Source organism: Antedon bifida, chromosome 9 (genome assembly GCF_963402885.1).
Source record: "Antedon bifida chromosome 9, ecAntBifi1.1, whole genome shotgun sequence".
Lineage (NCBI taxonomy): Eukaryota > Metazoa > Echinodermata > Crinoidea > Comatulida > Antedonidae > Antedon > Antedon bifida.
Genome location: NC_136234.1, coordinates 13,220,156 through 13,234,600, shown reverse-complemented (window position 1 = coordinate 13,234,600; position 14,445 = coordinate 13,220,156). Strand labels below are relative to the sequence as shown.

The 14,445-nt window shown below is 34.7% G+C and overlaps 1 protein-coding gene and 1 long non-coding RNA gene across 2 annotated transcripts; one reads left to right on the top strand and one right to left on the bottom strand.

Annotated features, from left to right (window-relative positions):
- Positions 1–260: 260 nt before the first annotated feature.
- On the bottom strand, positions 261–1,530 carry LOC144852176 (uncharacterized). The gene is made up of 2 exons (XR_013614270.1): positions 1,060–1,530; positions 261–654 (listed from the first exon to the last, which is right to left on the bottom strand). It is a non-coding gene; the product is annotated as an uncharacterized LOC144852176 (long non-coding RNA).
- A 170-nt stretch (positions 1,531–1,700) lies between these two features.
- On the top strand, positions 1,701–14,277 carry LOC144851564 (sialin-like). The gene is made up of 9 exons (XM_078709089.1): positions 1,701–1,884; positions 2,824–3,057; positions 5,983–6,070; positions 6,385–6,471; positions 7,468–7,589; positions 8,343–8,492; positions 10,423–10,555; positions 10,715–10,956; positions 13,538–14,277. The coding sequence occupies exons 1-9, from the start codon at positions 1,714–1,716 to the stop codon at positions 13,700–13,702; spliced, it is 1,392 nt and encodes a 463-aa protein (XP_078565215.1). The 5' UTR covers positions 1,701–1,713; the 3' UTR covers positions 13,703–14,277.
- Positions 14,278–14,445: the final 168 nt, after the last annotated feature.

Here is a 14,445-nt window from a genome sequence, read left to right as displayed (position 1 = left end):
ATTACTTGTTTATTTATCACAATATATATTTTAGTTGAGGAATGTTTATCATAACTATTATAATAGCTTTTATACGAGTCCGAGGCCTAGCCCTATTTAGCGAGCGATTGTTCCAGCAGGGGCGGAAAGTCACTTAGTGACGTTGTGATCGGGCGCGTCGGGCCTAGCTAATATTAATAATATGACCTGAAATAAGCGGCTAACAAGAACTGTTATATACTTGCTTACAATTGTTTTGTTATTGATGAACAAACAAGCAATTAGATTGAATAACAAGTTATTTATTCATTTTTTTTGGTAAAAACATGTACAAACTAGGCTAGTACTGTATAATACAAATTAATAGTAATACAGTATTAATAAAAAATAATATAGGCCTAACATACAATAAATATTCAATTTTTAAGGTCTACCACATGACAATAACATAATTTACAGAGTATAGTGTAGTAGGTTTGCATTCAACATAAAACATTTGTATTGTAATTCATCTAAATCCTCTGCAACATATATTTGTAACTCAACATTTTGTTTTAAATTATTAAATTATAGTTTGGGTATGACAATGTCGGTAGGTACCGGTGTCACCTTTTTATCCACATCACTCTCAATTTGAAGTCACAAAGACGAAGAACTCTGCATCATCAACGATTCCTGAAAGTGTCAGAAAAAATAATAAATATTATTAAATAAAAATGTTACTGTCTGGTTGTATATATAATTATTATATGATGGCCTAAAAAGTAAAATGGGGGCTGTATTTTATTATTTAAATTACAGTATTTACTATTATTATTTATATATTCTAGGCCTACTAGTAGCCTATCTAGGCATCTATTGATCCTCATAAATCAAATAATAAATGAAAAATAAAATAATAATATTAATACTGATTGAAAAAAAGTATTTTTTGGGGGGATCAGATCACCAGGCTAGACCGGCCAGGACCAATGATACTCGTAATCAGTACAACTTAACGACTATCGAATCAGCATCAACACAGTACAACACACGTCTCGCGTTGCCGAAACCACGCTCACAGCTAGAAAATGTACCTACCTTTCGAGGCCTGAGAATACACCAACAAATTTTGAACAGGATAGAAATATATCATACTCGATTAAACTAATATTATTCTTGATAAAACAATTGATTATAATTTTTTTAATTTGTTGGGACGCACCTCCGACTATTCAGAAAATGGACAACAAAACAGTAGTCAAATCGTACCACATTTATAACTTTCACGATTCCCGACTTCAGTCGCCGAATGTATTGTATTAGCTTCGGTTTCTTTAAAGGAAACCGATTGGTTATCCAATTATACTTATTAGGAAATGCTTTTACCATAATAGGTAATGTTGGGCGGTTCTTAAATATTCATGAGAGCTTAAAATAAAACAGCACTTATTTGCTAGGCGACGAAAAATCGTGGTTTCAGTTTTCAACGATAGGTGGCGCTTCAAAATCGTCAATGCGGAAGTAAGTCGATTTTACACGATTTAACGGTCAAAACGCGAAGTGGTTTTCCCACTGTGTGGGCACGACCTAGATGACACGCGAGCAAAGCGAGCGTACCAATTTAGTTCTATTAAATTCACTACACTATTGAGAAGTATAATGTGGGCGAGAAAAGTATGCTCCAGAAGAAACTTATGGACCGTGTCAGTTTCAAATTAACGAAAAACAATTTAGCCTACTACAGTACTAAACATGAAGCGGTATATCGTGGCTTTTATGTGCTGCTTGGCTGGTATTTGTCTGTTGTGTCTGCGATGCAATCTTAATTTTGCAATTATCGAAATGGTTAGAAGAGAGAATTTGACAGAATATCATAATTTAACTGATAATTTGACTTACGGAATCGATGAACGTAAGACAGGGGTAAGTAGGCCTACTGTGAATCTGTCTAAACGACAATATTGAAATAGAATAGCATGAATCCTTATGATCATTGAATGTATTGATTGCATGTACTCCGGTTTATATTCTGTAATTAGTAAAAACGACAATGATACAAAATGCTGTTTGGTATAGACAGATGTATTGTCTCCCAAAAACATGAAAAATGAAGATTACTAAAAAAAAAGTTTTTGAATATGCCATTTGGCAGGTTTAATAACATTAACCAATTCCATAGAAACATTTTTTAATGTTTTCACTTATAAAAGTACAAAATAAACGGTTAAATTCAACCAAAAACCGATTGACTATTCTGAAGGTATTTTTATATAATCTTTTTGACCATCTTAAGGACAGCTTTAGCCTACTAACCATGACCATCGTTTTAATCACCATTGTCTAAAGTTTTTTAAAGGATAAACTGTTTTGTATATTTCAAATCCTGTGAAAACAATACAACTAAATCCACGGAAGAATTACTAATACGTTCATATAGGAAAGACTAATGACATTTCAAATACGTCCATTAGAGGAATTTAAAATAAATCCCTGAAGAAATTTCAGTAAGTCCATGGAGGAATTTCAAATAAGTCCATGGAGGAATTTCAAATAAGTCCATGAAAGAATTTCAAATAGTATATGGATGAATTTCAAATAAGTCCATTGAGGAATTTTAAATAAGTCCATGGAGGAATTTCAAATAAGTCCATGAGGAATTTCAGATAAGTCTATTGACGAATTTCAAATAAGTATATTGAGGAATTTCAAATAAGTCCGGTCCATGGATGAATTCAAATAAGTCCATGGGGGACTTTTAAATAAAGCCGTCCAAAACTAACTTATTCACACGGTAATAAATCGGTTATTTGTTCGCAGTAGAATTATTATCATCATCTACCTTTCCTATCTCTTATACAACAGATACCTAGGTATGACTGGAATGAACGACAAAAACAAACAGTACTGGCTGCATTTTATTACGGCAATGCTGTAACACCAATACCAGGAGGTTGGTTAGCTCGCAAGATTAGTGGAAAACGATGCATGGTTGGAGTTCTTCTATGCTCAAGCTTACTTACTGCCTTGATACCATGGGCTGCGGGTTTTAACTATTATCTGTTACTTTTTATTCGAATTTTAGATGGCTGTGTACAGGTTAGTATTTGTAGTGAACCCTTACAGAACCATTCTATTATCATAACTCTATGTTATATATTACTATTATTCTTTGTTCTCTCTTTTGTGGATTTCGCAAACCTTTATTATTCTCATTTTCATTACATACACTTAACAATCAGCAGGCCCGTAGCCAGGGGCGGTTTTTATGGTTCGGGCGAACCCCCCTTTACAGCGAACCCTGTTCTATGAAGTATAATGTATATATATATATAAACTTTATTTAGACACGAGACTGATGTACAGCACAACTCGTTCAATCAACATTGATTGTTTTTACACAAGTTCGTGATACTGTATTACAAAAAAAAAACAACACAATATAAATACGAAAGAAACGAAAAAATTGAAATTGAAAAGAAACAAAATTATTATTATCATCATCATAGAGGATTATAGTGAATTTAATATATTACACTATAATATCTATGGTATCATGTACTGTAGTTTACATTAGGCCTACTGAGCATTCGATTATTTTTCTCTAGACCACCAGCCGATACGTAGGCCTACTCAACTGTATCAATACCACCTATTTACATTGATATATTTAGTTTCCTCAACAAATTGCTGTAAATAAATATAGATAGAGCTATCAGGGGCAGTCGCAAGACTATTTTAAGAGGGCTGCCCAAAGACTCCAGGGCTGTAGACACTGAGTATTTGAGCAAGCAAATTGTTAAATGACACCCCTAGATGGCCGCAAATGGTACTCTCGCACATAAAATTCATGATAAATTTTTTATCGTTCAATGCGAACGTCACATGGAAGTCCCCGATGAAGGTACTTTTGGTACGGTAATACATTCTAATAACTGTACTCAATTAATGTAAATTAATTATCAAATAATAATTTTAAAAAGTTATACAAATAAATAAATATATTGAGCAAAAGGTTAAATTGTATAATTTGGAATTTTAATTCATTTAAAAATGCTAAATAAAGTCAGATGTTAAAACCACAATTTCCAAAAATTCATTTTTATTTATCCACTATAAACTTTACAAAAGTGTTGTTTTAAACCACACTTCAAATAAAACAAAGAAAATAATGATAGGACATGAAAGAAGCAAACTTTGCAAACTTTAAATAGGGTACAACACGCATCGGAAATACAAAACTATACGCACAATTATGATTTGGCCTAAAAATTGGCCTTAGATTATGAAAACCCCCGGCAAAACGCAATAATTATGGACAAATCGATTATTAGCCGTGGCAATATGCCTAATATTTAAAAGGAATGAATATAGGCTATATTTCGTTTGTCGATGAATTTTTGAATTCATGTGTGAATGATTGATCCATTAGAGGTAATCTGTGAGGCGTGGGTAATTTGTGAATAGCATAGTATGCTACATACACGAGCCTAGATAGGGAAGATCTGTACTGTAGTTCATTGCGAGAGGAGGGGGAAGTCCGGTAATGTGTCATGAAAAATGTAACAAGCCAGAGATGAAATAAAATCACTAACATTTAGCTGATTGTCGTTGTTTTAGTCGTCGTCAGAAGTTTATCGACCGACGATCTATTTCTCATGTGTAGCATGTGTAGTAGAGCGTTTCTTTGATTGAATAATATTGTTTGTATTATAACACAAGTTCATTTTGGATTTTCAGTAAATTACCAATGGTTTATTCAAAGTCAAACTGTAACTAATCCCTCACTATTCAATCAAAATGTTATTGTTATACTACTATATTGTTGAAAAATGGATTGCGTGATATGAAAATGGATTGATAGTAAAACGTAATAAAGATACGTTCTTGTCTGGTTATTAGGTACTCATGCTCGCATGCATGGATTATTTTTATAGCGTTCCATTTAAAATAAATTTTATTACAAAGAAATATTTTGGTTGTGAAGGTCGTTTTAACAATTAGGCTAATATCAAAACCTTCAACAATGATAAAATGCCCTGCAACTCTGTAACTACTTTATGACTAAGCCTATCAAGTTCCGGGTCCGGATGGATATTGTATACGATGAAATGGAACTCAATTTTAATTTAGTGGCAGAAACAACATTTAGTATGAAATTAAGGGTGTTGTCCGGGTCACAAGGAAAACACCCCTGGGTCCGCCCCTGGCTATAATAAGCATTGAATTTGCCTTCTCACCCAAATTGTGCTTTTTTTGGGGGGGGGGGGGGGGGTTGTAACTTGAACGCAAAACAAAATACCGAGTGAATGATCAAACAATCGGCGGTGGTTCCGCACACAGGGCACGCGCATCTAAGATACGGCAACAAATGTTATCGTCCTTTAAATAGTCCACGTGTGTGAGGAGGAGGAAAAAAGTACGCGTTTTGTTCAATGGTAGCATGCTGCATGAGAGTGTTTTTTCCGGCCAATTAGAGGTGCCATTTATCATGAATGTTATGGGCGAGAGTACCATTTCCGGCCATCAAGGGGTGTCATTTAACAAAATTCGCCTCAGACCCCACCGGGTTGGGGTGGCGCGGGGCAGTGACATAAATACTTAGTGTCCGAACCCCCCTTGACAGATCCTGGCTACGGCCCTGATCAGTATTACATTCAGTAGTACAGTACCATCCAGAAAACATCTACCTTTTTACGCGTACTTTACGCGGAAAATATTCGGAAAAAACGTTTGTCAATATTCCGCGAGGGATCGATTTCTTTCAAATAAAATTTCTTCTTTTTACGACACGCCCATAGAATACAACTAGGGATGAACTCGTGGTATGTAAATTACGTCTACATTCCAACGACACAAACAGTACAGTATCACAAATAATTTTAATAGCGTCCAAAACGGACTAAACTTTTGATCTGCGGCATAATTCTTTGATTTTAAAACAGATTTAAGTTCATCTGCTCAAACGGCAAAAGAGAAAGTCAAATCAATTCTATTGTATGTATCACTTTTTTTAAATTTTAGGGCGTAACTTACCCAGCAATGTATGAATTGTTGGAAAACTGGATAATTCCGCAAGAACGAAGTAAACTAATGTCTATTGTATTTTCTGGTAAGATGTATTTTTGTATTCACAAAGCAAACTATTGACTTGCCCCAAGTCTGTATTTATTTATTTATTTATTTATTCTTTTTTTATGTAGTCCACCCGTCGGCGTTTCGATTTTTTCTGGAAAATTGTAAAAGTGTGAGATCAAATACGTATGAAACGTCATATTACGGTCTAGAACCTAGACTAATCAAACAATACAATAATATGAAAATAAATGAAATGAAAAATGAAAATAAACAATTGTGTATTTTTTTCAAATACTGAAATGAAACAGTCGCAATGTATCTTGTTATTCAAACAATCTTCTCTTACAGCATTGTCCCTTAGTGTAACATTATATAACAAGTTATCAAGTTGGATTTGTTCCGTTGGCGGTTGGCCGTATACTTTCTATACATACAGTAAATACAATTTAATTGTTAGTTTTCACGTGCAAATGTATTGAGCGGGTAAGATTTTAAATTATCCTTCTGAATAACAAAACCATTTCCAACACTTCAGTTACCAGCTTAGATAGGGAGATGAAGAGTGTGAATCTCTTATTTTCCTGAGCCTACCTTATTTACACATTTTCTTTAACGGAACTGAAGGGTGATGTTTTGTTAAATACTGGAAAATCATAATACAAACGATTCCAAAAATGTAGTACTTAATAGCTTTTCAACCAAATAAAAGGATCAGCGATAATCTGGAATTCAAAAACCTCGACTTATTGTGTATGACGTCATCGGTGTTGGGCTTGTTTGACAAATCTGTTCTCGGGCTCAATTATCCAGGTCAATGGTCAAACGTTAGGGACTTTTAGATTTGCACGTCCACTATGCTATACTGTGACGTCATTTTATGATATGGGCATGCACAAGTTGAATGGCACGTCGGCTGCCAAATTTGAGAATTTTTTCATTGGCATTTTGTAGAGTGGAGCGGACATTATGTCGTCACAACACTGCAGAAGTTTAGCAAAATCATGGCGGGGAATGATTTTCTGAGAATGTAATAAAGTACATTGTTAAATTATATTTGCAAACTGTGACTTATCAATTGCTATTGGTTATTTTGAATAAAGAGTTTAATATTATACAGATATTGACTGCTTAGAGGTTAAATATAAGAGTTTAATATAACATTTTCTAAACGAGAACACAAATTGAGAGATACCACGATGTTTACTCAAATAAAAAACAAGGCCAACAGCCATAAGTCACGCGCTCTCAGAAAAATAAATGAACTTTCAAAAAGTAATGTACTTTAAAACTTGTCTGTACATCAAAACAGTTCAAAAAGTACAGAAAAGCGATAAAACGCATAGTGATACCGGACCGACAGACAGACCGACAGACCGACCGACATAGTGAACTATTGACTAAAAATAATAATCCATAATCATAATTTTGTAGGTATGTTATCAGTTTTTGTAGCAATAATATGGATGTTATTCATTTATGAGAAACCAGATAAAGATCCGTATATTTCAAATGCAGAACGTGAATACATTAACAGTTTTGAAACGTCTGAACAGGTACGAGTATTAATGATATTATAACACACCTGATTGTATTCTTGTCATTTGATTGGTCAATTAGGCAACATGTCATAACTATTTTGAATTAGCTCTAATGCACGTTCAGCTTTCTGTAAACATTTTGGGAATTTTGGCCACGCGACGTTGTTGAATGATCGCGTTCGGAAATCAACTTGCTTTGCGCGCCGTATAACTGTTCCACTCCGCATCTCAAGTTGGAACACTGCCTTTTTAAATGGCCTAGCTTCTCGGCCTAGCATACTTCAATGATTTAAATGGATAAAATACACGCAACCCGCGTCATTCCCGGGTTAATGAATCAGGTGTGAAATGGAAATTTATCCGGACACGACACGGGTTTGTTATAAGCTCGGTGGTGTAAAAGGGGTATAATTAATAAGAGTAACCGTGATGACGAACCAAAACATATAACAAAAGCTCAATACAAGGCACAGTGCATAATATTAAAAACGATTAAATCTGCAATAATAAAATTATTTTAAAATGTACCATTTTGTCACGAAAACAGTAAACCTAAAATTATTTTTAACTCTAACTCTGATAATAAAACATTGAACAAATTGTTAATGAAAAAACCCCCAATATTACGAGTACGACATACAAAAATGTACGGTAATTTATTTTATTGTTCCTTAATTGAATCGAAGGTATTATATTCCATGCGTCTTGTTTAAACTATCAGTAATGTCTGACATCTTGAACCAAAGTATCTTCTTTCTCTTTTATTAGAATACACCAATCGCATGGGTCAAGGTATTTACATCTTCCGCAGTATGGGTTGCAGTCATTATGTATTGGGGTTTTCAATTCATTCTTGTTTTCCTTCTTACCGAGTCACCAACTTTTATAAATGGAATTTTGGGCTATAACCTGAAAACAGTAAGCGACATATTCTTACCTCTTTGTAAAAACTGGCCAATTGTTGTGGTCGTGTTAGGCCGGTATGTGGTTGATGTTGATTTTTACCGCTTTGTAAATACTGGCCAATTGTAGTGACCGTGTTAGGCCGATATGTGGTTGATGTTGATTTGTAGCGCTTTGTAAAAACTGGCCAATTGCAGTGGCCGTGTTAGGCCGGTATGTGGTTGATGTTGATTTTTACCGCTTTGTAAATACTGGCCAATTGTGGTGGTCGTGTTAGGCCGGTATGTGGTTGATTTTTACCGCTTTGTAAATACTGGCCAATTGTAGTGACCGTGTTAGGCCGATATGTGGTTGATGTTGATTTGTAGCGCTTTGTAAAAACTGGCCAATTGCAGTGGCCGTGTTAGGCCGGTATGTGGTTGATGTTGATTTTTACCGCTTTGTAAATACTGGCCAATTGTAGTGGCCGTGTTAAGCCGGTATGTGGTTGATGTTGATTTGTAGCGCTTTGTAAATACTGGCCAATTGTAGTGGTCGTGTTAGGCCGGTATGTGGTTGATGTTGATTTGTAGCGCTTTGTAAATACTGGCCAATTGTAGTGGCCGTGTTAGGCCGGTATGTGGTTGATGTTGATTTTTACCGCTTTGTAAATACTGGCCAATTGTAGTGACCGTGTTAGGCCGATATGTGGTTGATGTTGATTTGTAGCGCTTTGTAAAAACTGGCCAATTGCAGTGGCCGTGTTAGGCCGGTATGTGGTTGATGTTGATTTTTACCGCTTTGTAAATACTGGCCAATTGTGGTGGTCGTGTTAGGCCGGTATGTGGTTGATGTTGATTTTTACCGCTTTGTAAATACTGGCCAATTGTAGTGACCGTGTTAGGCCGATATGTGGTTGATGTTGATTTGTAGCGCTTTGTAAAAACTGGCCAATTGCAGTGGCCGTGTTAGGCCGGTATGTGGTTGATGTTGATTTTTACCGCTTTGTAAATACTGGCCAATTGTAGTGGCCGTGTTAAGCCGGTATGTGGTTGATGTTGATTTGTAGCGCTTTGTAAATACTGGCCAATTGTAGTGGTCGTGTTAGGCCGGTATGTGGTTGATGTTGATTTGTAGCGCTTTGTAAATACTGGCCAATTGTAGTGGCCGTGTTAGGCCGGTATGTGGTTGATGTTGATTTTTACCGCTTTGTAAATACTGGCCAATTGTAGTGGTCGTGTTAGGCCGGTATGTGGTTGATGTTGATTTGTAGCGCTTTGTAAAAACTGGCCAATTGTGGTGGTCGTGTTAGGCCGGTATGTGGTTGATGTTGATTTGTAGCGCTTTGTAAATACTGGCCAATTGTAGTGGCCGTGTTAGGCCGGTATGTGGCTGATGTTGATTTTTACCGCTTTGTAAATACTTGCCAATTGTAGTGGTCGTGTTAAGCCGGTATGTGGTTGATGTTGATTTGTAGCGCTTTGTAAAAACTGGCCAATTGTGGTGGTCGTGTTAGGCCGGTATGTGGTTGATGTTGATTTGTACCGCTTTGTAAATACTGGTTGATGTTGATTTTTCCGCTTTGTGAAAGCTGGCCAATTGTAGTGATCGTGTAAATAGGTCATTTGGTGGTGAGCCGTATGTGGTTGAGGTTGATTCTTACTGTTTTGTAAAAACTGGTCAATTGTATAGTGGTCGTGTTGGCCATGGTGGTAGGTCGTATGTCACGTGGTAGTGGTTGGTCGTGTGTGGATTTGGTAGGCGTAGTGGTTGGTCTTGCGCTAGTGGTTGCAGATTGATTAATGGTAGCCCATAATTGATAGTGGTTGATCATGACAGTGATAGGACGTTTTCTATTTATTTGAAGCCAAAACTTTGAATAATTGTATTTTGCAGCAGTGGTTGGCCATTAGTCAGTAAATATATATTTCACTTTGTTGGTGACATGCAATTTTTCTTTTCGTAGACTGGCTTATTTGTATCGATTATAGGACTTTCGCAGTTACTGATCTGTCAAACATCTGGAATGTGTGCAGACTTTATTGTCCAGCGTAAATATCTGACACTCTTGAATACAAGGAAGTTGTTTTTATTTCTAAGTAAGAACATAAGGCCTATGTATACTATCCTTTTTCATAACATACCTTTATTTATGTATCATTTTATTGGGAAATCGTATCACATGGCTATGATAATGTTGTTTCATTCAGGTGATCTGTCAAAAAATAATAACTTTATTACTGATTACTACTTTTCAGCTTTGGGAATACCTTCATTGTGTCTGATTTGTATTGGATTTTTCAAAGACAGCCCAGTGGCCTCAGTGGTTTTTCTTGCTTTAGCGTTTATTTTTCTAGGAATTTACACATCAAGTGTCATGCCGAGTATAATGGAAATATCTAAAGGTCATTCAGGGGTTATTGCAGGGATTGTGACATCACTGGCAAGCCCCGCCTGCTTTATTGGTCCAATGATGTTAGGAACATTGACTGTAGACAATGTAAGTATTGATTATTAGGTGATCATTTAGAATAAAATGATCACCTATTGTTATTGTACAAAATCTTTATTGTTGTTTTTGTTATTATTATTCTTTCTGTACACTTTTGTGTAACAATTATCTCAAAAAGTTGAATAGCAATGATCACAAAAATTGTACAATGTCTTTCAATTACTTTAACTTAAAGACCCCTTCCCTGCAATTTTGGACGTTTTTTGGAAAATAATACATATATATCACTTTAAAAACATTAAACCATGTCATTCCTTGTCTTAAATGTACGTTTTATGGTAAATTATGATAAAAAGTGAGAAACAATGCACTACCTCGCGGCGATCGACCTCTCGTGGACGGTCTTAGGCCTAGCCTAGCTAGGCTTAGTTTTGTAGGCCTAGCTGGTAAACATCGGTAACCTACGAACATCGTACGCTAGCTATATACCTAGCCTAACGTTGTATAGTTGCTGCATTAATTGTTTTTCTATTTTTGCCAGACTCCGTTGATACAAATTGGGGAAAACCCGGTATTTTCGCTGAAAAGTTAGGAGTCTTCCATTTGTTTTGGCCTCACGATCGATCGAAAAGTGGGCGAATTACAGGTGAAAAACAAAAATATCAATCCGCGCGCAATGCATTTTGGGATTTATAGCGGGCCGCTATAATTATTAGAATCGACTTATTTTTCACATTTTTAACCGTTTAAAGACGAAAAAAGTTATCGCAATAGGACTACATAGTATTATTTTTACATTCAATATAGTTTGTGATCTTAAATTAGATCTAAAAAACGTAGGGAAGGGGGCTTTAACCATAGTAAGCTTTTCAGTGTGATCACTCAACCGTGACTTCAATAATACGCGATTTTGTGAAATCACTCTATCAATCATATCTCCATAACTCTTTATCACATATCAATAAAATTCACTATACGTAAACTTCAGGTGAAGGATAAAAATATTAACAAATAAAAACTTACGTTTTTCAAGGTCATGCACGTGAAATTGCGCGTTAACAATTTAAAAAGCTCCAAATTAAGTTTTGATCAATTTAGAGCATGAATTAGGCCATTTGCGTGTTTAAAAAAATTACTGCGCAAAAATGCGTTTTTGTGCGCGCAATTTTTAAAATGCGTAAAAAATATGATTTTTTTTTATAAATCGCATTCTACTCACTATCCTTAGTACATTCACCAAATTTGAGTCTGTTCCGACTTAAAATAACTCTATACGAGCACGTTAAAAATGACAAAATGCGCACATTAATTTCACAAAAGTTCTAAAAATGGTGAAAAATAGGTCTTTTTTAAAATGAAGATAACTCTTCAGAATGCAAGATGACCCCCAATTTTTTTTATCTTATTCGGGAAGCCATTGAGTTGTAGATATGAATTTGTGTACACATTTGACGTACAAAATGTTGTGACGTCATCAAATGGCCACTTGAATTTAAAATTAAGTTTTTTTCTCTTTCGTCATATAATTATCACATTCAATAGAACGCATCTCTGTTATTTTGTGCCTGATTTTTGCTCAAATTTTAGTATGTGATTTCTCAATTAATTGGCTTTCTCATGACTTGCCACTATTTTCATTTTGATAACGTCATCACGCGTAAAACCTTGAATAACGTAGGTCGTGTAATTTCAACTTCGCCGTGAATTTAAATATCTTACAGCTCTTCAGAATTGAAGGTTACCTTGATTATTATAATTTATTATGAAAGCTAATGAAATGTAGATATGAATTCATATAAAAATCAAGCCTATCGGATGTTGTGACGTTAACATATGGCCAGATGAAGTTAAAAAGTAGTTTTTTCATCTTTTTCGTCAAAGTTATACAAATTTCAAAGAGCGCGCACAGCGCTTCTACATGCCAGATTCTCTTCCAATTCTTATATTTATTTGCTCAATTCATAATCTTTCGAAATTGCCATCTTCGAATTTATTTTGATAATTCCATCATACCAAAAAATTAGAACATGATATGTGTCCCGTGATTTCACCTATGCTACACTGTATATAGATATACAGTATTTACTGTACATATTGTATATGGCATATAATAGGCACAACACAGCACTATAAGCGTATAATAGGATGGCATACATCAACATTTTCTGATCGTATGTTAACGTACGTGCATGTTTAAAAAAATAATTAATTTCAGTAAAATGATAAAAATGATCACCTATAATTCGTCAAAGTGACGAATTAAATTCTAGTTTATTTTATTATTTAATTCATGTTTCAATCATTTGTAAATAATAAACGAAATCAATTATGCGCATGCGTATTAGTATCTACTTTGTGTGATGCGCAACACGATTAACTAATCGAAGCCATGGATGTTTAATCTACGCTAATAAATTCACTTACTTGTTTACTTGTTTCCGGAGCTCAGTATCTGCTATCGAGTCTAGGCTATGCGTATAAGCCCCACTTGAAAATGACATCATATCTCGAATACGGCGCAAATTTAAAAATAGAGACCTGACTTTTAGAAATTGGGCTTCGGTGGTTTTTGGTAAAATGTAAACTATCGGTTAGGAAGTATAATTACAGTATGTCTACCTACTTTCAGAATACATTCAAGCAATGGTCTGTGATGTTCAACATAACTGCTGGAATAACACTCGTTGGAATGTCTTCCTTCCTGTTATTTGGACGCTCAGAAGAACAGACAAGCTCTGAAGATGAGAACTTAACTAAGCAAGAAATGAACACTTACAGTACTATTGAAGAATAAACTACCAGCGTTTAAAAATACTCTAAGCAAGGAGAAAATACAGTAACCCCATCCTCAAAGCAAGTTCTTAGCAGATTTGGATTCCATAAGAATTAGTAAAAATCATCTCCATTGGAGACTATTTTTACTCTAGTATTATGCAATCTCACTGAGACATCCCGTAAAAGAAGCACACAAGCATCAAACCCACGTTTTGAAAAAGTATAATGATTTAATTTATAAACTTGTCTGTTTTTCATGCCTATTGTAAAAATTGTATCAAGAAATTTGGTTATCAGCGAGCATTTACGTTCAGTGAGCAAGTGAGTGTGTTGGCAAGAGACAAATACATATTATTGTACAATTTTAAGATTTGTTATATCTCTGTAAATCTTTTTAAAATTACTATTTGTGTTTACTGTATTCGTCGATTTTAAATGTTTATTTTCTTATGTTTAACTTCATACTTTAATTTGTTAATTTTTACAAATGCTAAGTTTGGTTTATTTTAGGCCTTTCATATTATTAATTATTTTATCACTGTAAACAACACTTAACTGTTACATGGAGGTTTCATCTTAAAAATTTATATTCATTTTAACTCTCAAAACATAAATCATGATTTTTCTAAGATAAAAATGTTAATAAAATACTAAAAATAAGACTAAAGTATAAAAATAATTAGGAAAACATAAATAATAATAAAAATAGTACCACTGTAAATAAATTACAATTAACGTTCATAATAATACAGTATTAACAAG

Excerpts from the sequence above, each read along its gene's own strand:
- LOC144851564 (XM_078709089.1), top strand. The coding sequence starts at position 1,714 with ATGAAGCGGTATATCGTGGCTTTTATGTGCTGCTTGGCTGGTATTTGT. Across the intron at positions 6,472-7,467 it reads GTATACTTTCTATACATACA|GTATGTTATCAGTTTTTGTA; the intron begins GTAAATACAATT and ends ATAATTTTGTAG. Across the intron at positions 10,957-13,537 it reads GAACATTGACTGTAGACAAT|AATACATTCAAGCAATGGTC; the intron begins GTAAGTATTGAT and ends ACCTACTTTCAG.